The 24718-nt window shown below is 47.6% G+C and overlaps 1 protein-coding gene across 1 annotated transcript in view; it reads right to left on the bottom strand.

Annotated features, from left to right (window-relative positions):
* ADAMTS16 (ADAM metallopeptidase with thrombospondin type 1 motif 16) overlaps nucleotides 1–24718 on the bottom strand; it is a 158397-nt gene that overhangs the window by 45434 nt on the left and 88245 nt on the right. Inside the window, exons 17-18 of the mRNA XM_024122323.1 lie at nucleotides 24518–24656; nucleotides 6654–6780 (exon numbers count right to left, since the gene is read on the bottom strand). Coding sequence (XP_023978091.1) covers nucleotides 6654–6780; nucleotides 24518–24656 — 266 coding nt within the window. The remainder of the gene's footprint in view (nucleotides 1–6653; nucleotides 6781–24517; nucleotides 24657–24718) is intronic.

Below are 24718 nucleotides of genomic sequence, written 5' to 3'. Positions count from 1 at the left end.
TTTGTGACCACCTAGAGGGGTGGGATAGGGAGGGTGGGAGGGAGGGAGACGCAAGAGGGAAGAGATATGGGAACATATGTATATGTATAACTGATTCACTTTGTTATAAAGCAGAAACTAACACGCCATTGTAAAGCAATTATACTCCAATAAAGATGTTAAAAAAATAAAAAAGAAGCAGTTTTGCTGATGGGTTTGTAGAGGGTCAGCAAAGTGTAGGCAAAAACAATAGGACCATCCAAATATCAAAGCAGTGAGGAATACAGAGGGGGGGGTACATGTGTACTGGGGGGGGCATCCGATGACAGTATGTTTTATCTACACGCTTACTCTGCATTCCTAGAATAATACTGAAGGGAGAGGAAAAGTGTTCGTTTACCATCTGGAAAGTGTTTCCTCTCGTTCCACCTTCAGTCCGTGGTCCGGGAAGGCGTACAATTAGTGTTTGTGCTTTGAAAACTAGAGAGATAAGATAAATGACAGGAAGAGCCACTCCATTTAGATAAACTGAGAAATAGAAAGGCAATAAATAGCCGTGTGATTTATAGTTCACGTTTCAAAAGCAAGCGATAAAAATGCCTGATTCTCCTCAAATGAGCCGTGGGAGAGCCGCACGCTGCCGTCTGTGAGAGGCCCTCAGAGCCTCCTTGCAGGGCCCTGGCCTCGCTCCGTCCCAGGGGAGCAGCTCGCGAAGTGCTGCCGCTCCATTATTTGGCCGTGATGCTCCTGCTGGCAGGGGCCTCGCAGACGTTTTGAGATCCTCCCCCTCCAGCTAGGAGGCTCCTGGACTCCCAGGTCTCTGCCCCGCGGAGATTTACTAGCTGGGATCCCATCCGCGACACCGTGCGCGCCTTCGACGCGCTGCGCGCACATGTGGATGGGGAGGGCTCGGGGAGGCAAGGGGTTCCCACCGGCCGAGCAGTTTTCCTGTTCTTGTAACTTACAAAGGAGAAGGGCTGTGGATTGGGCTGTTTTAAAGTCTCCGCTCCGCGGTCCTTTGGCGACCGAGCCTCCTTCACTTCACGTGGAGCGGGAGACAGCACATTGCACCCTGCTGCATCCTGCCTGCCCCGAGTCAGCCGAGGAGGTGGGAGGCCCGAGGACTGCAGCCACGCAGTGTGGCCGCTGTGGCTTTGCGAGGCCGCGGAGAAGCAGGTGAACACGCGGCTCGAGAGGGTCATGGACGGCCGCCTCGCAGGAGCAGTCTAGTAAGAAGGGCAAGGGCTCTCCTGCTTGGACTAATAAAGCTTGGGTTTGCGGCCCACTTAATCAGGGACAAAACGGTCATCGGTATTCTGGGCAAGAGAGAAATGTATCTCACGTTTCAGTGGACAACAAAACAACTTTTAAAGTTAAGATCTATTTTCCCAATTCAACTGTTAAAATGACAATCCACAAGGATTGAGGCATATAATACAGGTTCATTCTTCTGTGCTTGTCACTGATCGTTTTGCTTCACAGACTAAATAAATAACGAATGTGAACTTGTTTCTCCTTTTGCAGCAACAAATAAAACGGCCAAGATTTACTGGGTGTTTTAGCACACGTACTGGGCTAAGAGCTTTTACGTGGATATTCCCTCAACACATCCTGGCCTTGTGTTGCCCTGATCACCTACAGGTGGGGGTCCCAGGGTGGCAGCTCAGCCCGCACCTTCGACCAGGTGCGAGCTGGCAGGCATGGGCCATGCTGCTCTAGCCCCTTAGCGTGCTAAGTCCGCTCCACCAGAGGACTCTGATGCAGAAGGGCTGTAGGTTGGGAACTGGGAAACTCTGTCCCGCCCGGACCATAGACACCTGCGGGCTGGCTTGTCATCAGGTCCCTGCAACTGGCTGGGGGTGAAGCAGGAACCCTGCAGGCGCCCCTCTTGTCCTGCTCGGGGGTCTCCCAGCAAGGACGCATGGCATTAGTTTCACTGCCAGGCTTTCTATTGTCTCCAAGAGCTTTCTCTTTCAGAGGAAATATACTTATCAAAAAATATGAGATGTATAAATCAAAGAGTTCAATAAGATGGGGCCTCTGGGTGTTCTGGGGTGATTTGGGCGCCCTCACTGTGCCCTCTACAGGCTGCTCCCACACACCACTTGCCGTCTCCCCTAGACTCGTCCTTTTGCTCCTGAGCTGTGCCTTTTCTTTCAGCACACAAAGCTGTTGACAGAGTTCCCTTGTAAAATTCTACACCAATGAGTTAAGTACAGAATATAAGATGTAGAAGAATCCAGAGACCTTGTTGGCTCTGGGTCCCTGACAACCAGGAAGACAGACTATAGGGGGAGGAGGAGGCCAAGGGAGAGAAACTCTGGGCTGAACAGGGGACCTACCGGAAAAACTAGTAACATACAAATATATATGCATTTATGATCTTGCTTAAGGAAACCCAACACCCATTTAAAAATCTTTCTTGGAAGGAATCCATCAGCATGAAGGAGAAGGGGCATCAGAGACAGAAGTATGAAGGCTCTGGGGGAGAAGCAGGACCCTGGTCCAGCGTGAAGGAAGGAAGGCAGAGTGCTGGGGGTGTCTCAGGTGGCATTGGTGGGAGAAGGGGGTGGCCATTGCCTGAGCCCGTCTCTGAGGTCTGAGGTCCTGGGCCAAGAGTGTGGGCTGGAGAAGAAGAGAGCTGGAGGAGACAGGAGGTGATGTAATATCACTGTCCTGCGAGGGACCAGATACCCAGGGAAGGGTGACAGGACTGCCTGCCACCCTGGGCGGCCAGGGAAGCCGGTGGCCGTACATTCAGAGTGAGAACGTGGGCTTCTGAACTTCTGGCAGCATTAAGCTCCCGAGCTCCCCAGGCAGCAGAGTGAGTGATGAGGGAGGTGTTGCCAGGCTGGGTTTTCTGGGCAAGTGGAGTTGGACAAGGGGGTTAAAGCCTGGACACCTGGTGAGACAGGAGGACACCTGGAGCATGGATGTCTCTGGGAGCCCAGGAGCTGCAAAGACAAAGAGGCCATGGCCAGGGCAGGGTGTTTAGAAACAGGGTCTCACAGGGGCAGCAGGTAGGAGGCAGGAGAGCGCTCAGCTGCCCCAACAGAGACCACGGAAGCACAGCTCAAACGTGGCAGGGAGGGCTTCCCCTTCACACGGAAGGCTGGGCTGGAGACATGGGGTGGAGGGGGGCAGCTCTGCCCCAGGGAGCCATCAGGGGTTCTGTCTTGTGACCCCACATGCTTCATCGGGGCTGGAGCTGCCTAAGGCCAGCTCCGCTACTGCCCGGGAGAGGGACAGGAGGGGAGGAAGCAGAGCTTCTGCAGGGCTCCCTTGAAGGCACCTGCATCTCTTGTGCTCGCATCCCATTGGCTGACGATGATCTGGGAGGGGGACGGGGAACGTCTACCAGGGCGTCCGTGTGTGAGCGTGGGTGTGTCAGTGTGTGGGTCTGGGGTTCCACTAACAAAGACAAAAAAGAGGAAATGTGCGTGGAGGAGCAACGCCTGGCAGTCCTTGCTGACGGCAGGAGTGAGAGGCTGGGACAGGACTGGAGAGTCAGGGAGCGGGGTCACTCACATGGATGTTAATGGCCACACGTGGCTCTGGTGGCCGAAAGCATCTGATGAGACCTCAGTCCCTAAAGCTATGGCTCATCAAGAATAATACAAGCTCTCTTACTCTTGGGGCAGATCTTGAAGGAGGCTGGCCCACGGCGGGTACTTTACGTGAGAGACACGTGGGAACATACAAATAAGGCTTATTACGGATTACGGGACAGTTGACGAAGCAGCGTCTTATTTCTCAATGGCAGCATCCAAACAGGACCGGCTGGGCTCACCTACAAGAGCCCCCCAAGGGAGAGTGGGGTCACAGAGCTTCGTACTTAGGGCACACGTCTGCGTGTTTTCTCTTTGTCAACTCACAGCCGAGGAAACCGAGGCACCAGGAGGTGAAGCCACCTTCCCGAGACCACGCCGCAGGCCTGGAGTTCTTGCCCTGGCCCGTGGGACCCTGATTCATCCCTGAATTCTACAAGCAGTTATTGAGGGACAGGCACAGCTCTCGCCCCTCAGGATACGTCAGTGGACAAAACCAACATCTGACCCTGGAGAGATTTTCTGGAATCAATGAGCGTGAAAATTCTGTACCAGGAGCAAAGATTTATCAAAACAGACACAAGAGATGACGATGATAGTCACTGATAATGGCTGAGAGTAAGGACAGTTTTGCCCGACCACGTAAGGTATGCTAGGGTTCTATCGCTGAAATCCAATACCCAATAATCCAATCCAATAAGTGACCTTTCTGGAAAGTGCTATTTCTGGTGCACTTACACGGGACCAGACGCTGGTAGGAGCGGCCTGCCATCTGCAGTCACACTGAACAGACAGCAGCCGGGCATCGCTTAAATGCCTTCCCTAAGGGTTCAGCACGAGGAGGAGGTCCAGGAGAGGGAGGGGAGGGGCAGCCCCAGCTTTCTCCCCGCGCCACGGGGCGGAGGCCGTCCTCGGAGAAGCAGCACTTGCTGCCTATCGCGGCTGCCTCTGCCTCCCCTGCCCCCTCGGGGCCACCAGCCACTCCTGCATCGTGGGCTGAGTCCGGCACCGTTTGGAGATGCAGAGGGGCCTATTCAGGGTGTCCCAACCATCACTTCGCGTCTGAGTTATGGGACGCTTAAAATCACGAAGTTGGAAGCCGAGGGGTGGGTGACTTAGCCCGGGGCTAGGATGAGTGCTCTCTTGAGTCCACGGTAATGAGCTTCGCCAAGGCCGTCGGGCAGCTTGGACTGCAAGGGGCTGAGCCACTCACACGATTCCCGGGAGAGATTCCATGCAAGAACTAAATATTCCCAATCAGCCTGAGCTTTAGCATTCCGATGGATTTAGTCCCAAGTCACCAGTAACTTTAGTCTCCCCTGCACAGAAAAGTCACACACACACACACACAGACACAGACACAGACACACACACACACACACACACACACACACGCACACCAGCCCTCTTAGTCTAAATTAGTGAGGTTTTTCGGCTTTTCAACACCGTTAACTAGTTGCCTTGAGGCGCCCTGGATTCCTCGGCCTTAGCGAGAACTCGCTAATGCAATATGGCAAGAGAATCCCAGTGCCTGAAGCAGCGCTCCTAACCTCCTTCTCCCCAAGGCTCCTTGGAGATGTATGATCAGAGGTCACGGTGAGGTCCACGCTGTGCCACCTGGAACACAGGTGCAGAACCAGCTGTCCGGGGAGAAGGGGTCAAGTTGGTGCAACACCTCAGCGGACCCGGGGAGCCCTGGCTGTGTGGCCCCTTGTTTCCTTTGGACAGGAGGTTCATCTTGCAGAAATGGTGCTGTGATATATCTTCTCTTGGCCGACCAGGGGCTTCATTTCGTAAACCATCCCGGACGGTGTGCGCTTGGTGTGTCGCTTCAAGCACACAAGGAGCCCGTGGCGGCTGGGCTTCTGTCTGCCGTCCAGCCCTGCACAGACCACGGGGGCGCCCGGCTGGCTGCAGGATCGCGGACAGGTGAAGCGAGGCCCAGGGTGAGCATCAGTTCCAGGGGGTCCTTCCGTCCCAGAAGAACCCCCAGGTGGGCCTCCAACGCCTCGGTGGGTGATGGGCCTCAGGCCCTCAATTCCTTTTGCAAATACCGACCCATCTCTCTCTCTCATTACCGGGCTGTGGGGCGTGGTAGCCGAGGAGTCTGGCTGAGTCGGGCCACTGGCCCTCTGAGGGAGGACAGATCTTCCCAAGGAGGCCCCCCGCCCCTCACAGCGGCGGGGGGCAAGGTCCCGGCCTCTCAGATGCTGGTCTGTGTCCTCCATCTCCACCCTAAATGGGGGACCAGGGACCCACGAACTCAGAGAGAAGGGAGACAGTGCCTCCCTCCCTCTTGGGTTTTACTATCTCTGGGAGAGGCATCCAGCTTTCTGCTTTTGAGGCTCAGCTCAGCAGAGCCAGCTCCTGTGGATCTTTAAAATCAAGACGTATGAGATCACATGTGTCGTGGCGGGTACCTCCGCTGTCTGAAGGGTCTAGTGGGCCTTTCATCCCGTAAATACGTTACTCGGATGATTTCCACAGCCCCTCTGTGAATATGAAGCAGGCGGGAAGCAGACAGACTACGGACGCGCCCAGGGAGTGACGGCGGAGGCGGGCAGGGCAGGACCACGGCTGCCTCCTAGGGGTCCTTCCCAACCCCCGTGTCAGGGGGCCCGAGCTTTCTTCAGAAACGTGGAGGGGCGGCAGTCCCGGGGACAGGTGAGTGGGTGACCGAGCCCTGCTTTCTGCGGCCCGTGCCACGCGCGCGCAGCGCCCACGTTCCCTCCACAGCCTGGACAGGCCTCGCCAGCAGCTTCTTCTAACAGGTTTCACTCGGTGAGAAAAGGAAACACCGGCGACGGGGACAGAGGCTGCGAGGGGAAGCGTTCCTATGTCCACAGCACACCGTCCCTCCCACGGCCTGCGCTGAGTAAGACAGACAAGCGCCATCTACTACGAGACCTTCGCGCCCACTGACAAGGCTTTGCAGGCTCTTTCCAGCCCCAGGGCACTTTGTTTGGCTCACCTGTTCAGGCAGTTCTTGTTCCTTTTGCCTCTGCTGTCACGGATTATGTGGCAGCGGCTGGCACTTCTATTCGCCAGACTCAGGAGCACCAAAAGGCCTCAGCATTATATCTGCAAAAGCCTGACACACATTCAGAGGAACATGGCAGCTCTTACCTGGGGGGACAGGCGGACACTTGGCAAGGCACGACCCCTGTGGCGGGCTGGGTGTCGGGGCTGCAGAACGATGCGTTCACCGGGAACCTCAGGTCTCTGTAGCAGCCGGCTCTCACGGTCATCTGCCCTGTGAGAGAGCGGGGTGCTCAGTGAGGCCTCAGACGTGCCCCGGGGTAAAAGGCAGGCGAAGAGCTGACGAAATCTCTTGAAACAAATCTTTACTGTATTGGCACGTCTTTGCATTAATGACCTTTGGCTGACTACTAATATTCTACTTTTCTGGCCTGTCTTGATGATTTTTCTCAGTGAATTGCATCACTTCTAAGATGGCTTGTATCTTCCCCCTACATTTTAACATCTTGCAACGTGTGTCTTGCTATGGGTGCCAACATATATTTGACGAAACAATCTTTTGGTTCTTTTCTATTGTTTCCAGAGTTGGAAACACCAGCCGTTTTTTCAAAACAAACACATATTAAGTACACTCACTTGTGTTTCTACGTGAGAGGGCACAACGGGAAATGATGGGTAATAAACCAGAAAGAAATACCGACAACAAAGTGATAAGCGCTTCACCACCAGAGAATTCACAGAGCAAAGTACCTCCAGGGTTGCAGCCGGATGGTGACCTTTTCACAATAATGGCTTGGATGTTGCCTCAGATGAGGTCAACGGAAATGAAAGTTGGTCTGATTCTCAGCCTCCATTTATATCCCCAGGGCTACTCAGGCTTTCTGAGCACCCCTCAATACGTTCGATATTTCAATTCATTAAATTTACTAAAAAAGCTACCAATGGGACTTCCCTGGCGGTCCAGTGGTTAAGATTCCGCGCTTCCAGTGCAAGGGGCGCAGGTTCGATCCCTGGTCGGGGAACTAAGATCCCACGTGCCATAGGGCATGGCCAAAAAATAAATATTTTTTTAAAAAGGAACCATTACTTACAGCAGGGTACCTAGACTAGTCAAAATCACAGAGACAGAAAGTAGAAGGGTGGTTGCCAGGGGTTGGGGGATGAGGGGGTGGGGAGGTGTCTCATAGGTACAGTTTCAGTTTGGGAAGATGGAAAAGATCTGGAGATGGATGGTGGTGACATTTGCGTAACAATATGAATGTGCTTAATACCACTGAACCATGCATTCCAAAGTGGTTAAAATGGTAAATTTTATACCATATATATTTTACCACAATACAAAAGGACTGTAAATAGATATCTCGAAGGATGGTGTTAAGGAGTTCATTCAGTGAAGAGGAACAAAAAAAAAGAAAGAAAAAAGAACCAAACCAGTGTTGATTTTAAAAATTAACACAATTAATATTAAGATTTAAAATGATTTTTATTGCTGTGCTTGGAAAATGGATGGAGTCCTCCTGTCCATGAGCCCTGTGTCTGTTTTACTTCCTCTGCAGTCAAGGCTGCAACGCTCAGAATGACCTGCATCCAGTTTGGTCCCCACAGGCAGATGAGCAGAGGTGTCTCATAAAGGAAGGGACCCAAGACATGGTTTCAGAGGACCAAAACCACAGGCTGGCAACTCCAGGCTCAACAGCATCTAATGCTCGGTTCTCTATGAGACCGAGTCCCTTACTTAAAGAACGCTAAAAGTCTCTAAGATATACGTGGAAACAAGTTTGACATTTGGCTTTGCTTTGTCAAAAGGAATAAGGCAAGTCGATGGGGAAAGTTCCCTTCTCTAGAGAATCAGTTTCCTTGATCAGTAGAGGGAAAAGAGGCCTCTTGGGTCCCAAGCACAGATCTCAGGCATCTGAGCCCCAGACCACTTCCTGCCTTGGGTGTGGCCCTGTCGTTGCTGATGGAGGACATCAGAGGTGACACAGGACCCTTGTGGTTTTGTGCGATTATTCAGCTCTCTGCCAACTTGACCCAATCACATTTTAACCAAGTTAAACAGTTTTTATCTGATGCACCCCAGTGTGGATTTCACAACTGTATCTTCCTGATTTTAATGGTCTCTCATCAGGAATGGCATATTAAAAGTGACTTTGATAAAGGTCATGGAATATTTCTGCAGAAATATAAGAAAATTTACTTAAACATGTTGAGAATCTTGAAAGTGAGTATTTCTTTGAAAGAACAAGATTTAAGTCACAATACAGCAAGTGTCCCTGAACAATAACGGGAAGAAGGTCAAGGTGAACGTCAGCCCCACGAGGCAGAAGAAGGATAATAAAAAGGAATATTTCCAGGCTCTGCTAAGACCGAAGCCGTGACATTTGTTCTAATATATAGATTTAGCAAAATCAAAGATGGGCTTGGTGACCTGTGTAGCAAGGCCATGGAGCCCTCGTGGCCACAGCTCTCCTGGGGACGGGGGGTGGGGGGGTGGGACCAAGAGGCACGTCAGGCAACGCAACCCACCGACACCTCCTGCTGGGCTGCACCGTGGCAGGAAGCACATATCGGAAATCCATCTCTTTCAGTGTCCTTGATGTGATACCGAGCCAGCTGTGTGCCCTGTCACTACGTCACACACAGAACAGATGCAAACACGCAGTGATGGACACTGGAGGAGGGTCCCTCACGTCTTACACTCCAAGGCTTGCACAGGTTTGCCCTCGTCCACTTTCCTGGAGCTGCCTTCCTGGGCATCACCCTGACTGCACGTGGCCATGGCTTTACTGACCCTCCACCGTCTCCTGCCCCACACCCGCTCTTAGCCCCGATGTCCCCAGGCTGCCTCCTGGACTCACAGACCTGGCCGTCTAACAGATGCACAAATACATAAACATCCATTTCAAAGCAGGCTTCCGCCAGCGCCCCCTGCCCGGGGTTCTGTGGTCTCTGTGTGGTCAAGGGATCAGTCCTGTAGTCCCCTGCCCCCACCCCCATGCCTTACTCCAGGCTTTCCTCCTCCAAGTCCAGCTGCTGGACTGACACCACGGATACTTCCTTCACACGCGCTCGCGCGCACACACACACACTCATGCCACTCCCAGGTTAAAAGTCTGTTTTTCTCTTTTTAAGCTGGAGACTTCCCAGCCTTGTCCTCCAGCCCTGCTGCGTCCCTCTCAGGCCGACATCCCCCCTGGTCCCCTGACTCCCAGCTGTCTCTCTACCTGGAATGCGGTCCTCCACTGCCGCCCCTGACACACCTGGCAGAAGTCTTCTCATCCCTTTAGGTCAGACCCACATCCCCCCTGCCTCTGAACTCCGGTGCTGCCTGACTGGAGAGCACATCTGAATTCTCCGGTAGTTTAAACACAGAATCCTGGCCACCTCAGAGCCTTGGATTCAGCAGGCGTGGGGTGGGGGCTGTGGATTTACATTTCTAACCGATGCCCACGTGCTGCTGGCACTGCTGCCCTGCGGACTACACTTTGAGAACCGCGGCTCTACGCGATATCCGAGGCCACCGCTTTTACGTCTCAGATTACACAGCTGTGATATACATGTAGTGAAAAATAAATACCTGGTCTTTGTCCGTGGTTCTTGGCCCACGGCTCCTAGAACCTTTGGAGTGTCTTTTGTGTGCCGCTGAGCCGGCGGGTGGCGGGGTCCCTTCGCAGCTTATGGACGGGGCTGGTCCCCAGAAGCATCAAGGCGTGATTAGAGGGTTTCAGCCCAATCCTGGGCCTCTGGGGAGGGGAAAGGGGCTGGAAATTTGGTTCAGTTACCAATGACCAATGATTTAATCAATCCTGTGTAATGAAATCTCCATGGAAACCCCTAAACAACGGGGTTCAGAGAGCTTCCAGGAGGATGGCACACCCCGGCTTCATGGGGTCCGGAACGCTTCCCAACCTCTCCCTGTGTACCTCTTCATCTCACCCTTCCCTGGTGTCTTTTACAATAAACCAGTGACAGTAAGTCAGTAAAGTGCCTTCCTTAGGGCTGTGAGCTGGTGTAGCAAATTATTGAACGTGAAACCGGGGGTGGGGGTGGGAGAGTGTAGAATCCACAGCTCTGTAGGCAAGTCAGACAGATGTGTGGGTGCCCTGGCATGCAAATGGCACCTGGAGTGGGAGCAGTGCTGTGGGACTGAGCCCTTCACCTGTGGGGTCTGACGGTGACTCTAGGTAGTTAGTACCGGAGTTAGATTAATGCAGGACACCCCGCTGGAGGCTGGAAAATCCGGCAATGGTGCTTGGTGTGGACAAAACCCACACACTCGGTGTCCAGAGTGTTGTGAGGAAAGACAGCTCCTGCCAGGCTCGCCCAGGTTTGTGCTCATTTGTCCTAGAAAAATGGTAAGCAACCCTTTTCCCTCTCAATAGCATCCAGGTTTGGGTAAGACATTATGGGGTGAACCTAATGTCAAAGTTCAGTGGACATAGATGTGTCATCCCTTAGATCGAATTTCCTGAGAGCGGAGAGTACAGCCCGCATGGATTCATTTGTTCCCACACTTACTAGGCAGTTTTTCAGCCATTGGCCAATTTCATTATATTCGGGAACTTCTAAACTCCAGCAAGTTAACACGGTCAGCCCTCCTGGTCCAAGGGTTCCTAACCTGCTGATTCAACCAACTACAGATGGAAAAAAAATCAGGAAAAAAAAATCCCAGAAAGTTCTAAAACAGCAAACTTGAATTTGCCTAGTGCCAGAAACCATTTACCTAGCATTTACCGTGTATTTACAACTACTTAGGTAGCATTTACATTATATTAGGTATTATAAGCCATCTAGAGATGATTTAAAGTATGTGGGGGGGTGTGCATAGGTTATTTGCAAATACCACCTCATTTTATATAAGGGACTTGAGCATCTGCAGATTTTGGAATCCGTGCGGGTTCCTGGAACCAACAGGGATAGTGAGTTAATAATACTTGGCAAAAAAATCATCCAAGTAAGGGTATATTCTCTTCTTTATACAGTACTTAGGATGAACGAGGCACAGTTTTGATGACTCACCCATGTATCAATGCAGAGACGAAATCTGAATCAATGTTTTATGAGTCTACTTTTCCACTTGCTAACAGGGAATAAGAGACTATTAAATGAGAAAAAAGAAACACATGTTATTTTAAAGCTGTTCTGTAGGGAATCTTGTGAACTCCGTTAAATTAAATCCTGCGAACTCCCTTAAATTAAGCCAGATAATCTTAATGACCCAATTTACATGAGGACCTACTGAACAAGAGTACCATTTTCTAAAACTGTTGGTTGTCAGTTCTAATAGTAGAGAAGGAAAATTAATCTTTTCTCTCCACTTATATGACAATTTAAAAGTCCATTTTTAAATTCTTTAACCAAAGTCTTCTGGCTTTTTAGGTTTGACTCTATGAATAATGTCTTCAGTTTGGTTTCCAGCTTTGAGATTGAAGACATGTGAAATTCAATCCTTATGATCAAGTCTTAACAAAGAATCAGGCCTTAATGGTCACTGATGGTCCCGAGTGAGGTACAGGCTCTTGATCAAGCAAATAGGAAATTGTTTTTCTTAGAAATAGAAACAGAAGTTTACTTTATTAATGTATTCATTTTTCATTCTTAGTGGAGAACATTTGTTTGACCTTGGTGTCAGCCAAGTCCCAAATTTTACCTGTTAATTGGATAAGAGGGAAATCTAGATCTAGTCATTCATGGAATAACTGAGTAACAATGTGATAGAAAAAATATAACCCAAAGAAAAACACTGAATTTGTCCAATGCATGTCCAAGTTCTGACTCTGCCAGTTAATTTTTTTAGCTGGAGACATTGGAGACCTTTCATTTTTCCTAGAGGGACACTACTGACAATTTAGGTCCCAGTATTACTTGCGCCGCATGGTTGTCATACAGTAAGACTTTTAGCGCCCCTGGACCTGCCCACTAGAGGCTGGAAGCAGCCCACCTCCACTCCTCATGGCAACTGAAATGCCTGTGCACATTTCCAAATGCTCCTTCTGAAGGACAGTACAATCTTCAGTCGAGGACACTGATAGGCCACAAGCAGATACGGAAGAAAGTATATGATTAGGAAGAGAAAGGGAAAATGTAGAGTGTTGCCTGGAAATTTTAAGCCATTAGTGGAAGTAGAACAAAACAGGAGAGTGGTCATCAGGTTCACAGCAAAATTCACTTAAGAAAATGACAATGACAAAAATGCTATAAAACGGAATTTACGGCGTGTAGCTAAAAGTAAGATTCAGAGGGTATTTTCATGGCCTTAAATACTTATATTGATAAAAATAGGTATGAATGGAAATAAATGAAGCCAATACTTAATTACAGCGTTAGAAGAAAGGATAGATCAAGGAAGCAGAAAGAAGGAACTGATATAGATTGGAACAAAAGTCAATATATTAGAAAATGAACAGACGTCAATATATTTGGATGCAGACAAAAATGTGAAGCAGAAGTTAATATGTTAGGGAAGAGAAAATGGTGAATCCAAGAGCTGATGTTTTGGGGGAGGGGGCTATCTTCAACATAACAACCTACAACCCAGCTCACTCCTCTCTTTCCTGCTCTTCCCTCGGTTACAGGGGCTCCATGTCAGCACTGTGGTCTTTACGTCTCTTGTCTATGAGGCTGTCGGGGAGATCCCACCAACGAGAAGTGCGAGCACAGGATGTGGACAGAGCCACAGCATCATGTCCCTGGCAGAGAGGATAAACACTGGCTTTGGCAGATGTGAGGTCTGCAGTAGTCTCCAGACATTTTCCTGGAATCACCTGCTCCAATGCTGGCTTAACTCTAATCCTCACCAGGAATTTCTGGAATGTTCCACACCTTCTACCTCTTTAATAGCCAGAGCAACTCTGAGAGCTACATGGGTCTGTCTCTGACCTTTACTCCTCCAACTTCTCCAGCTATTTTGTAAGCACATGATCCTTTATATTAGAAACCTTCCTGCTTGAAATACCTAGTGTGGTTTCTACTTTCCTGGCTAAACTGTCACTGACATACTAACTTAATGAAGAAAATAAACAATAAGCACACATACACAAAATAAGAAATGAGAGACTTCCCTGGTGGCACAGAGGTTAAGAGTCCACCTGCCAATGCAGGGGAAGAGGGTTCAATCCCTGGTCCAGGAAGATCCCACATGCCACGGGGCAACTACTGAGCCTGTGCTCTAGAGCCCACGAGCCACAACTACTGAGCCCGTGGGCCACAATTACTGAAGCCCACACGCCTAGAGCCCATGCTCCACAACAAGAGAAGCCACTGCAATGAGAAGCCTGTGCACCGCAACGAAGAGTAGCCCCTGCTCGCCGCAACTAGAGAAAGCCCACGCGCAGCAACAAAGACCCAATGCAGCCAAAAATACATACATACATACATACATACATAAAATGCAATTGGTTCAGTGCCGACAATGTTCCAGTTCTTTATATGGGTAGTGGTTGCACAGATAGTCTTCCTTTCAAAAAGTAATCTATATTCTTCAAAAAAATTAATAAGAAAATATGAGTAAATATTCTGATAATACTAAAGTTTTAATGCATAGAATGTGAAATTCATGAGTATTTATTGTAAACACTTCAACACATAGTACTTGACACACAAAATGAAGAGGTGCTCAATAAACGTTGGTTGAATTAGTGAAGGTAAACTGTTGGCTACCAGACTCTCACACTTTAAATGATGACATCTTACTTAAAACTGTAGTATAGAACCACACACAGAGACGTCATTTTTAAATTTATATAAGAATAATACTCTTTATTTTCAAAGAAAAGAGAGTCATTCAGGTCCCTTACATTCAAAAGAAAAAAAGAAAAAGGAATCGGAAGGCCAGAAGGGGGGGCTCTCGTGCCCCACCACTCGATGTCAACTGCATTATCAACAAGAAGAGAGGTACCTTGCACCTCCAACAGGAAGAAGGTTATTACTTTATTACCAGCAGAAGGAAGGAAGAATTTCTCCTTGTCTGGCAACAGTCCAGCCAGTGAGAAACTGCACAGCTCAGCCAATGGAAAGTCTCTATACTTCAAACTCCCAGTTTCCTCCAATGGACTTTTCATTTATAACAGCCCATCACAACTTCCTTTTCTCCTCTATAAAAGAACGTTCCTCTCCTTTATTCTCTGGACTTGCCTGTGGTTTGACATAAATCGCATGTCCAGAATTGCAGTTCTCTGTTGTTCCCTGATAAACCCATTTTGCTGGTAAAATAACTAGCTGTTTTATTGTTTTAGGTCAACAAGAGTATCAATAATGGTTGAATGTATTTGCTCAAGAATGTGAACTCCCATATTAAAAATGAGCTATTGATTTAATACGTAAGGAGGACCTCTCTGCAAATGAAGGATACAAATGATGTGATAACTTGGAAAAGCTTATCGTTAACGAACTTCTGAAAGGGAACACACACACGTAAACCGGAACATAAGGAAGAGATGGGACAGGACTTATTAAAATGTTTGCAGTGACCTTGGGTCAGAGGAAGATTTGTCTTCCCTATTTTCTGTGTCTGTGACATTTGGAATGAAAAATAATTCCAACATCCACAGATTTGGGCCTTCATGAAAATGCACAACCCCTCTGTCTGACATCCCGGGCAGTCTTTTCTCAAGGACACCGGGCAGTGCAGGATGGGGCAGGAGGGGCCCGACCTCTCAGGTGATGCTCACCTGACCTCATATTGGCCTGCAGCCTGCCCGCCTACCTGCTCGGGCCTCCCCTTCCCTTTCCTGTTCTTTGCCCGCCAGAAAGCTCAGCAACAAAAGCCTAAGAGACGCACCAGGGAGGGAGGAGCCGGGGGCAGGGGAAGCTGACATCCTGGTTTCTGTTTTGACCCACGTGGTGACTGTTGATTGACACAGCAAATCAAACTGGAAAGCACGTCAGGGGCCCCATAGAGCACACAGCCACACAGGCACTGAAGAAGAAGGAAGGGCTCTGGGCCTGTTCAGATTCCCTCCTCAGTAGAGGGCGTAGTGGAAGGCAGACTCCGCATCAGGGCTCTGCTCCTCGGGCTGTGCCCAGACTCTTACACTTGAATCTTAGGGAACATCCCAGGTCTCACATGGCCAGGCTGCTTGCAAAGGTTTTGGTTATGCTTTGAGAGACCATTTTCCAGAGTTCATCCAGGGCTGCAGAAAATTCCATGAGAACAGGAGGTCTTTGCTTCACTTGAGAACCTGAAAATCTGAACCCACAGTCGTGGCCAAGAACATCTGCATTTCTTTTTTCATATTCCTGATTTTGTTCCTTAATTTCTGCATGGTTCTTATTAGATCATTTCTCCCTCATGAGTTGCCTCTGAAACCTCTCTCAAACTCCTGCTTTTCTGTTGTCTATTCATTACATTGTGCTTACCTATATTGCAACCATCCCATAACCTCACTTGAAGGAAAAATGGTGAACTGAAGATTAAGCAAAAGAAACGGCCCTCATGTTTGTGTGCAATGTCTATGCCTTTGTTTCAAAGGGCTTCTCTTAGGTCCCTAATCAGAGACTTTCGCTCACAATATGCATATACTCTGTACACTCAAGAGCTTGGGTTCAGCATTTACCGGGACCTAAAGTTCTCAGTTCGTGAGTCTGATACGGTTACAGGCTGGCATGTTGTCAGGGTCAGATGCTACGATAGCAGCCTGGGTGGAGAAAGGGAAGATAGGAGCTCCGCATGACAGGTTTCAGAACCAGTGGCCTAACCGTCTGGGGTATTCAGTGGGGGGCCGAGGGCTCCGCAAGGTCAGGACTGCCCCTGTGGACAGGACCGCATGCTGCCTTATCATACCACGTGCTGGGCTGAACTCCGCGTGGAGACCTGGGTCCGCCCAAGAAAGGCACGCTCCATCCATGAGGCTGGGGAATCAGAAGGCGTCTCACAGGACCATTTCTCTCCGTCTCCTTTAAATGCTGCATAAGAGAGCGAACTCATCTGTTACGCTGGGAACTGCAGCTTCCAGGATGTACTTCCTCTACCCTTCGCTCCACTCCTCCTCCTGAGCTGCCCCAAAGCCCTGCCCACTGGCCATTGTCCCATCCTGGTAGGAAAAGGGCAGGCCATGCTTTGTCCACTCACCGCGGCAGCTACCAGCTTGCACACCCCGTGGGCACACAGAGACACACAGAGACATGCTGCAGGCCCCTCTCCAAGTGTGTGTGTCCACCACACATGCCTGCACACACACACCAGTGTGCAAAAGCACACAGGACCTTGAAGACAGCAGCACAATCCAAGATAGGGAGGAATGTGTTCACCTCCCCTGCCTGGGGCCACGTGACTAGTATCATGGTGTAATTCCCTCTTGCTTTAAGAGTTTAGTAACCTAAACAGTCCAATTTCTTAAGCAAAGCTATAACACTAATGGAAAAGAATAGAAGCTGACATTTACTTGGCCAGACTAAGTGTTAGAGCTTGACAGGTATTCTCTCCTCTAATCCTTAAAGGAACCCTATACGGTTGATTACATTGTTATCCTCACTTCATAGATGGGCTTGCTAAGGCGTAAAAGGCTTAAGGAGCTCACGAGTTTTAAAGAGGCTGCGCCAGGACTCGATCCCTGACAGTCTGGCCGAAACCCCACGCTGCACGTTCTAGCCTTGGCATGACCGGTCACCTGCTGGCCTGGCCTTTCTATCCAACGTGACATACACGTGTAGAAATTTTAAGCTCTTGTTGGATTCCTGTTTGAGAAGGAAAGAGATTCATAATATATTCTGTTTCAGAACTCTTCATATCCTGGAGGACAATTTCTTAAACTCTATTTCACTGGGAGCTGAGTAGAACGCTAGAAGCAAGGGAATTTGAATTCTAGGGAGTTTCAGTTCACTTTCAGGTATGCTCCCTTCTTTACCTCCAGGAGCAGAGGATGAGAAGCCTGGAGGCAGCCCTGGGGAAGCCACCATGGAGGGGTGACAGCGGGCTGACCCCGCGTTGCCGTTTCCATCTGCGGCCTTCGCATATTTATACATGGAAGAGTGGTTTAGATCTTGCATTTGTTCATTCAACAAATATATATACTTGATGCCTGGGATGTGCTGGATCCTGTGCACATAGCAGCTAATAACAAACAGCAAACATCACCAACCAACCAGCACCCTAGACCTTCCCATCACGGTCACAGAATCTAAACCACAGAGAGAATGCAGTGACATGTACACACGTCACCCATGAAGACAAATATCCGGGCAGGAAAGTTGAGGGTGGTGCTGCTTTGGGGTGGTGAGGACCACGGCTTGCTGCCTGAGGGCCTCCTGGAGCTGTGACCATTGGTGAGCAGAGCATAGCAAAGGCGCACCAGAGGTGCAGGGAACACTGAACCTACAAAAAGCACTTCCTCAGACCCAATAAAAGTTTAAAACATTGAGAAAGCTTACAAAATTGAAACCAGCACGGGAAAAAAATCAAAACCAAAGAAAGAGGAAAAAAAAAAATCCAAGCATCGCTCAACACAATAGCATGTAGGAATGATGAGATATGAGGATGAATAATACAAATTCTTTCCTCTGCAGGACACTTTTTCACTTCCATGCAGCGTGCCCAGATCCTGGGCTTGCTGCAGAGACCTACCCGGGAGCCTATAGAGAAAATATCCTTTCGGTCATACTAGAGCCATTTACCTCCATTTCTGCATTTTTAAAAGGAGAATTGCATCCGATGTGTCTGCGCATTTTCACCGAGATTAAGTCAAATCGAGAATATGAAGGAGTAAAGCCAAGGCAGCCTGTGGGTCGGCGTTCTTCCTAGCCACAGGCTGGGAGCCTGCAGGCCGGGCTTCTCAGGCTGCACGCGTTCCCTCTCAGCATGGACAGGAATAGGTGAATGGATGCAACATTACATGCCAGGTGCCTACGGGATGGACCAGTGATGCCCAAATTCTGGACTATTAAAGTCGAAATGGCCAGGCTGAACTGCACATTCTCTTAATTGAAGGGGTCCTTAGAGACATTCAGACATCAAAGAGGAGATGGCACACACCATCCCAGGGTGAAGACCCTCAGGCATCAATGCAGGCCCTGACTAGGTTGGGAGTTAGTTGCCTATGGATATGAGGATGCCGGAAAACACTCCTGGCTCTGCATCTCAGATCACGTCACAGCATTTTCCAAAAGACAAGATTTTCACAGGGATTTAGCCTGGGGACACTAGACACTCTGCTTTATCCCACGTTGAAATGGTCACTAATCTAAAAGTTCAGCAATGCACCAAGAGATGATGAATTTTGGAGGTCAAATCTGTTTGTAGGTGGTAGGGATGTTCGAGGTTTTAATTTAAAATTACTTTCCCCGTATAAACAATAGTAACTCTAAAGGCGAATTTAAATGTTTCTTCCTTTGTTTTCAAACATCTGAATATTCTGGGAAAATAAAAACATAGACAGCCATATGCCCAGTGGGATTTAGGGTTTCTGGGCTCTATTTTTACACTAGGTTTTAGATAATTATGCTTTCAGGCGAGTTTCATGTGGGTTGGGGGTCTCCTCAGCCACCTGGCTGAATGTTTACAGAGACTCAGGTATCACTTCTCTGACTGGGGGCACATCTGTAAAGCAATTTCTCAACTGTCCTTCCAATCTCTCAACTATCTGTCAGAAAGAAAAATCTCCTAGTCCACAGGAATGTTAGAATCAAGCTGGCCAATCTTCTAAAATGATCCATGTTAATAGATAAGAGAGAACAAGAGTATAAAATTCGAAGAATAAATTAAAAAAGAGAGAATAATCCTTTAACTGGGGACAGCCCAAAGCTGAACCCTAGCCATGGAAGGTGGTGAGTTTAACGAGCAATGTGATGAAGTTCTACCTTTATCTTTTTACAGAAACCAGCTCTTGCCAGCTCTTTGGAAATCATTTTAAAATCTTCACATTTTGCCAAAATATCTGGATGAGGAGTATTCCGTCTAAAAGACTGTGATTATATCAAAGACTATCTAAGTTTTCAGTAATTCTAACAATGGAATGAGTTCCAGCTGTTGACAAAATCCTTATCATTTTTTTTATAAAGGAAAAGAAACCCATCATTTAAGCAAAACTACACAGAAAACTGGAAAATATTCCATAAACGAAGCATGAGTTTTCGCGAGAAGCATGCATCATCTCTGTGGTAAGCGCGAGATATAGTACAGACGTGAATGCCTGCACATTGAAGGACCTTGACAGCGGAAGAAGGAAGATAACTCCAGGAAAGCCGAGTGGGTGAACTCCTGGGAGCTGCTGCTAGAGTCTAAATGATGCCCAGGTGTGCTTAAGGGACAGCTTTCCTGGCATGATGGCATCCTAACGGGCAGCAGAGCTTGGAGGGTGGTGATGATGGCTATTTATGGATGGCCCGTGACATCCTTGTGTCTGTTCTGCTTAACAAGAAGCTGGCCCGATATCTGATTTTCCTGACCACACTGACCTGTCTGAGATGACAGCAGGACATGCCCTTCCTCTTGCTGTAGGCAGGTGTCACCCGTCTTTACGGTTCCAAGTTTGGTTAATGAGAAGGAGGCAGCAGGACTTGAAACCCACATGTGCACCTCCCTCTCCCCGCAGGAGGATGGTGGAGGGGGAGCCATCCGTGACCACGTGACCACCACAGGAGCCCGAGAGGGGCTGGGCCTAGGATGGGTCGCAATGCCCCCAGTGAGGGGGGGTGTGCAGGACTGCGGGGCTCTGGGAACAGGGAAGTGTTCCTGCTCCCCACAGGAAGAGTGGACAAGATGGACTGCTTCATCTTACCCTGAACCTTTGGGGGCTCTTGAAGAAATGGATGGGGTGGACACAGCACAGGCCCCCTGAGGAAGTTGGTCCCTCTCCAGGGGATGAACTTGTTTTCCTCTCCTCTGCTATTCTGCGGGGGAAGAGGGCTAAAGTGGGGATGTGTTTTGTAATTTATCTGGGCCTTGGATAAAGACAGAGAAGTGGTTTCATGAACTTGGCTCAAAGGTGACCCAAGGCAGGGAGGAAAAAGCCAGAATCATTTCAGTTGATCTCTGAGACTTAGAAGGACAAGCCCAAGCCTTTAGGTAAAGTTTAAAAAGTAAAATGCACATTTACTCTAAGATTCAAAATAGGTAAGGATGTTTTGAACGTAAGGATGGGGGACGTCTAATTTGAAGTAGTTCCTGTGAAAAAGATGTGATTTTTAGCCAGTGCGATGAGTAATACGAATGGCTGATGTTCAAAAGCCGTCTCAGCTCTCCACCTCTGACTATGACAGATACTCAGAATGCAGCTAACCCAGCACTCTCTGTGCCACGTTTCTGGGGTCCTCTCTGAGTTCTCACGAATGCCTGCATACGACAGCTTATAATCTCGCATGTTATGTATGGGTGTGCGGTAATTCCTCCCTCCAGATTGCATGTTTTGAAGGACAGGGCTGGTCTGTATGATTCCTCATTATAGACTCGGAACTCAGCGTGGTGCCTTGCACACTTCAGGAAGAATGTAAGTACTCAACGCCTTGGTTGAGCTGTACAGAGGTACCATGTTTCAATTAGCCTTAATACTAATAAGTCACTAAATACTTTTCATATAAAGTAACAATTACATCGGTGTTTCATCATCCACTTCAGAAACAGAGAGAATTAGCAAAGGTCTCTACCTTTTCCCCATGCGGCTTAAAGAAGTTTGAGGTTCAGATTGACACCCACAAATGTTTGCTGACTGAACAGTGAATGAATGAATGAATGGTTTCATATCAACAAAACAAGGGCAAGGTTGCTAATACATAATTTTATTCCATTTTATTTTTTATTCCATTTTCTAAACCTAACCACTAAGCTGATTAAAGTTTAAGCCCTAGAAATATCTGTAGATGGTGAAGAGAACATTACTGGGAAAGTATGAAAGAGCCTGATTTACAAGCCAGTTTTAAAATTTGTCTGAGGAACTCTAATTGTGAACCAGATGAATAGTTCCATTTGAAAGATGATAATCCCCAGACATTGTATGATGCATATCAGATAAATTAAACGTAACTATAAGCCACATCTGAATAAGCCTTTTCATGAGGAAGTAAAGCAGAGGTTTGAAATTCGTTACTATTTGAAAAGCATTGAACCGACTGAATCACTGAAGTAGATTTTTAAAAATTGCAGCATATGTAGTTTTGAGAAATTGCTGATGCCTTTACACTGTCAACAAGAGTCTGGTGAAGTCACCACCATGTCAAAAAGCCCTTATCTTAGAGTAGGACATAATCGGCTAAGCTGGTTCCTATCCCCCCAAATGCTCTAGGTTTAGCATCTCATTGTATGAGTCCTTGCTCATCACCAATGCCCCAGTGAGAGTCCGGTCAAGGCACGACTAAGAAGGATAACTGAAATAAAATCCCATGGTTATGTCATCAAAGTGAGTGAAAAGGGTAAAAAAAGAGCAGAGGAAGCTTTCAGGAAAGAAGATGAGAGGCACTGTCAGGAAATCTTATTTTCTATAGAGAGACAGGCCCATTAGAACAGATAAGGAAACGGGATTATCCTTCTTTACTGAAGCCAGGTAATGTCTCTGGAATGAAACAAGAGGTGGGGGATTTCCCAGGTATCTTCTCCCAGTTCATTAAGTCCCTAACTGGTTCCTTTAAAGACCCCCTTGTAGACATTAAAGTCACAAGAAGATAGCTAAGTAAAAGATGCTTCAAAGGTTCCAAATCCAGGTTACTGGGAGGTCTATGCAAGTGGAAATCTTCAAAATATAAAGCATGCAGATAAAATGAAGCCACGACCTGAACCCGATCTGGCTGCCTCTAGCCTCCGTGGACTCTTTCGACTTTTAAGCCCTGTTGAGGGTTTCCACAAAGCCGTGTAAGTGACAAGACATAGCAGGTGCTCAGTTAACTACAGTGATGTGTTTCTAATTTTCCTCCCGTTTGTACAGAAAATAAGATAATCCCTGGGGACACAAGAGAGGAAAGAGAGAGAGAAGGGAGGGTGAGGTTGTGCTTTTGTCCCTTTAGGAAAATATGGAAGGGTTCACTTCAATTCAAGCCCATGGGATTTCACAAGTGCTCTCATGTGGCCTGGGAGGGGATGCTTTGATTAGGTGCTGAGTCCTGGGAGCGGTATGGCATGGGCGTTACCACCGGAGGACTGAATGGAAGAGCCGCAGCCTACACAAGGTGATAGAGGACGGGCATCCCACAGTCCTTCTTGCTGTTGAGTTGAGAAACCTTGATTTTCCACGAATTTTCCATCAAAATTAAAAACAAACACCCATTCGCTGACTCTATAACACACTTCTTTAGGCAAATGATTAGGGAATGGGTTTTGGGTTGATTTCCTCTAGAAACCTCAATATAAAAATTAGTCCTTAGGTGAAATTAGGAGATTTGCTAGTACGGTGATCATCCACTCGGTGTTTTTCAGGCTATTGAGACGGGTAATTTGGTCGGTTCTGAGGAAACTGAGCATCTATCTGCATGCCTGACTCTCAAAGGGAAGATGTGAGGGCAACTGTGCTAATGAAATACTCTCATGGACCAGACATCTTTACAGACGCTGCCACGTGATTCATTACACACCTTTCACCACGTGAAAATCGTAATGTCCTTACACAAATAGAAGGCTTTCTGATTTACTTATTGTTTTAATCAAACACTGTTACATAATCCTAAATAGGGACAGATAAAATCAAGCATACCCAATATGGGCAAGAGAGTCGTAGAGGATGGTTATAAGGAAGAGGGAAGGGAAATAAGTAGGTTAACTTTCCCAGGTCACACACAGAGATGCCCACGAGTGTGGTTCTGTTCTACTTTCTTTCTGAATGGAGTAAAACGGCAGCTCCCGTGGGTCCATCACCAGGGTAGGACATCCCATTTTTCTCTAGTTGCCTTTAGAGCCATTTGCTGCTAGCCTGCTGTACAGAAGGGGATTCTATTTCACCTTAGAAAGCTCTTAATGTCAGAATTTAAATACGACTTAAATATTTTATTCTTAGTTTTTAATGAGAAGAATTAATATATATTAAGTATCTAGTGTTAACTTTTTGGACTTATTTTTTGGTTAATCATTCAGTTTTCCTTTATTTTCTTCATCTCATTTATTTAGAGCAACTACCAAGAAGGCATGAGTTTACTTTTATTTTTTTCCTTATTTATTCATTATATTCTAAATCTGTACTATTCTCGTTTGTGTACCATTATACTTAAATATATAGTACTGTCTGGATTAATTTCTTAATTATTAAAACCTGGAAGGCACAAAGCTGAAATCCATTTGTCCGAATGGAAACTTGTCTGTTTTTAAAATATCAGATAGAACTTAATATTTTTTTCTAAGTTTGCATGTATTTATTCTCCACCCTTTACCAGATAGTGCATACTGGCTCTAAGCTAAAAATGTCCCTCTAGTGAAGTAGCTTTATCAATTAATCATGGGCTTAAAATTCTTATGGTATTAAGATGATAAACCCATCTATCCTCATGTGAAATTCTTTCGACAGGTTGTTTCTTGTCATTTTCACTGCAACTTTCGTAAAATTCTTATACTTTCTGAGTGAATTTAAGAATATGACTTTACAGCAAAATTTTTTCCAGCAAATCTTTTGAACAAGACCATTTGCCAAAAACCTCACTCTGTATCACTATAGTTTCCATGCAAGTTTCTATTTCTCACCATCAACATGAAATGTATAATAATTTGAGTGAATTTCATGTTAATAGTCTCAAATAAAATTACCCTTTCAAAAATCTTAAATTAGATGGAAAGCAGAAACCAATTCACTAAACCTTAAGGCCACACGCTGACATAGATGAATTAGAGAAAACAGCTCAAGTTTTCAAGTAACACTCAGCAGTACTGCTCTCTACTCTGCCTCTAGAAAGGTTAGTACCTCCCTCAGGCGGAAGCCCTGGACTCCTCATCAGGATGTGACGAGGACCAGGGCAGCGTGACGAGGACCAGGGCAGCGTGACGAGGACCAGGGCAGCATGATGGAGACAAGGGCAGCGTGATGGAGACGAGGGCAGTGTGCGCTATGGCCCTAAGGCTCTCAGCACCTCTGTGCCTGTCACCAGGACAGCCGTGGGAAGTGACCTACCCCCTCCACATGAGACGGAACACTCGGAGCGGATGCTGGCCCACGTGTAGCTGGGCTGGGTGCTGAGCTTCTTCTCACCCACCAACCGTGGCACAGAGTATTCCCAGGCAACGCCCGGGTTCCTTCCCTGAAACAGAAGCTAGAAAAAAAGAAAGGGAAAAAGAAAATGAGTTGAATTAGGACCAATAAATAGAAGCTAAT

The sequence above is a fragment of the Physeter macrocephalus genome, chromosome 8 (genome assembly GCF_002837175.3).
Source record: "Physeter macrocephalus isolate SW-GA chromosome 8, ASM283717v5, whole genome shotgun sequence".
NCBI lineage: Eukaryota > Metazoa > Chordata > Mammalia > Artiodactyla > Physeteridae > Physeter > Physeter macrocephalus.
The sequence above is the reverse complement of the archived record's forward strand: the minus strand, read 5'-3'. Positions and strand labels throughout refer to the sequence as shown.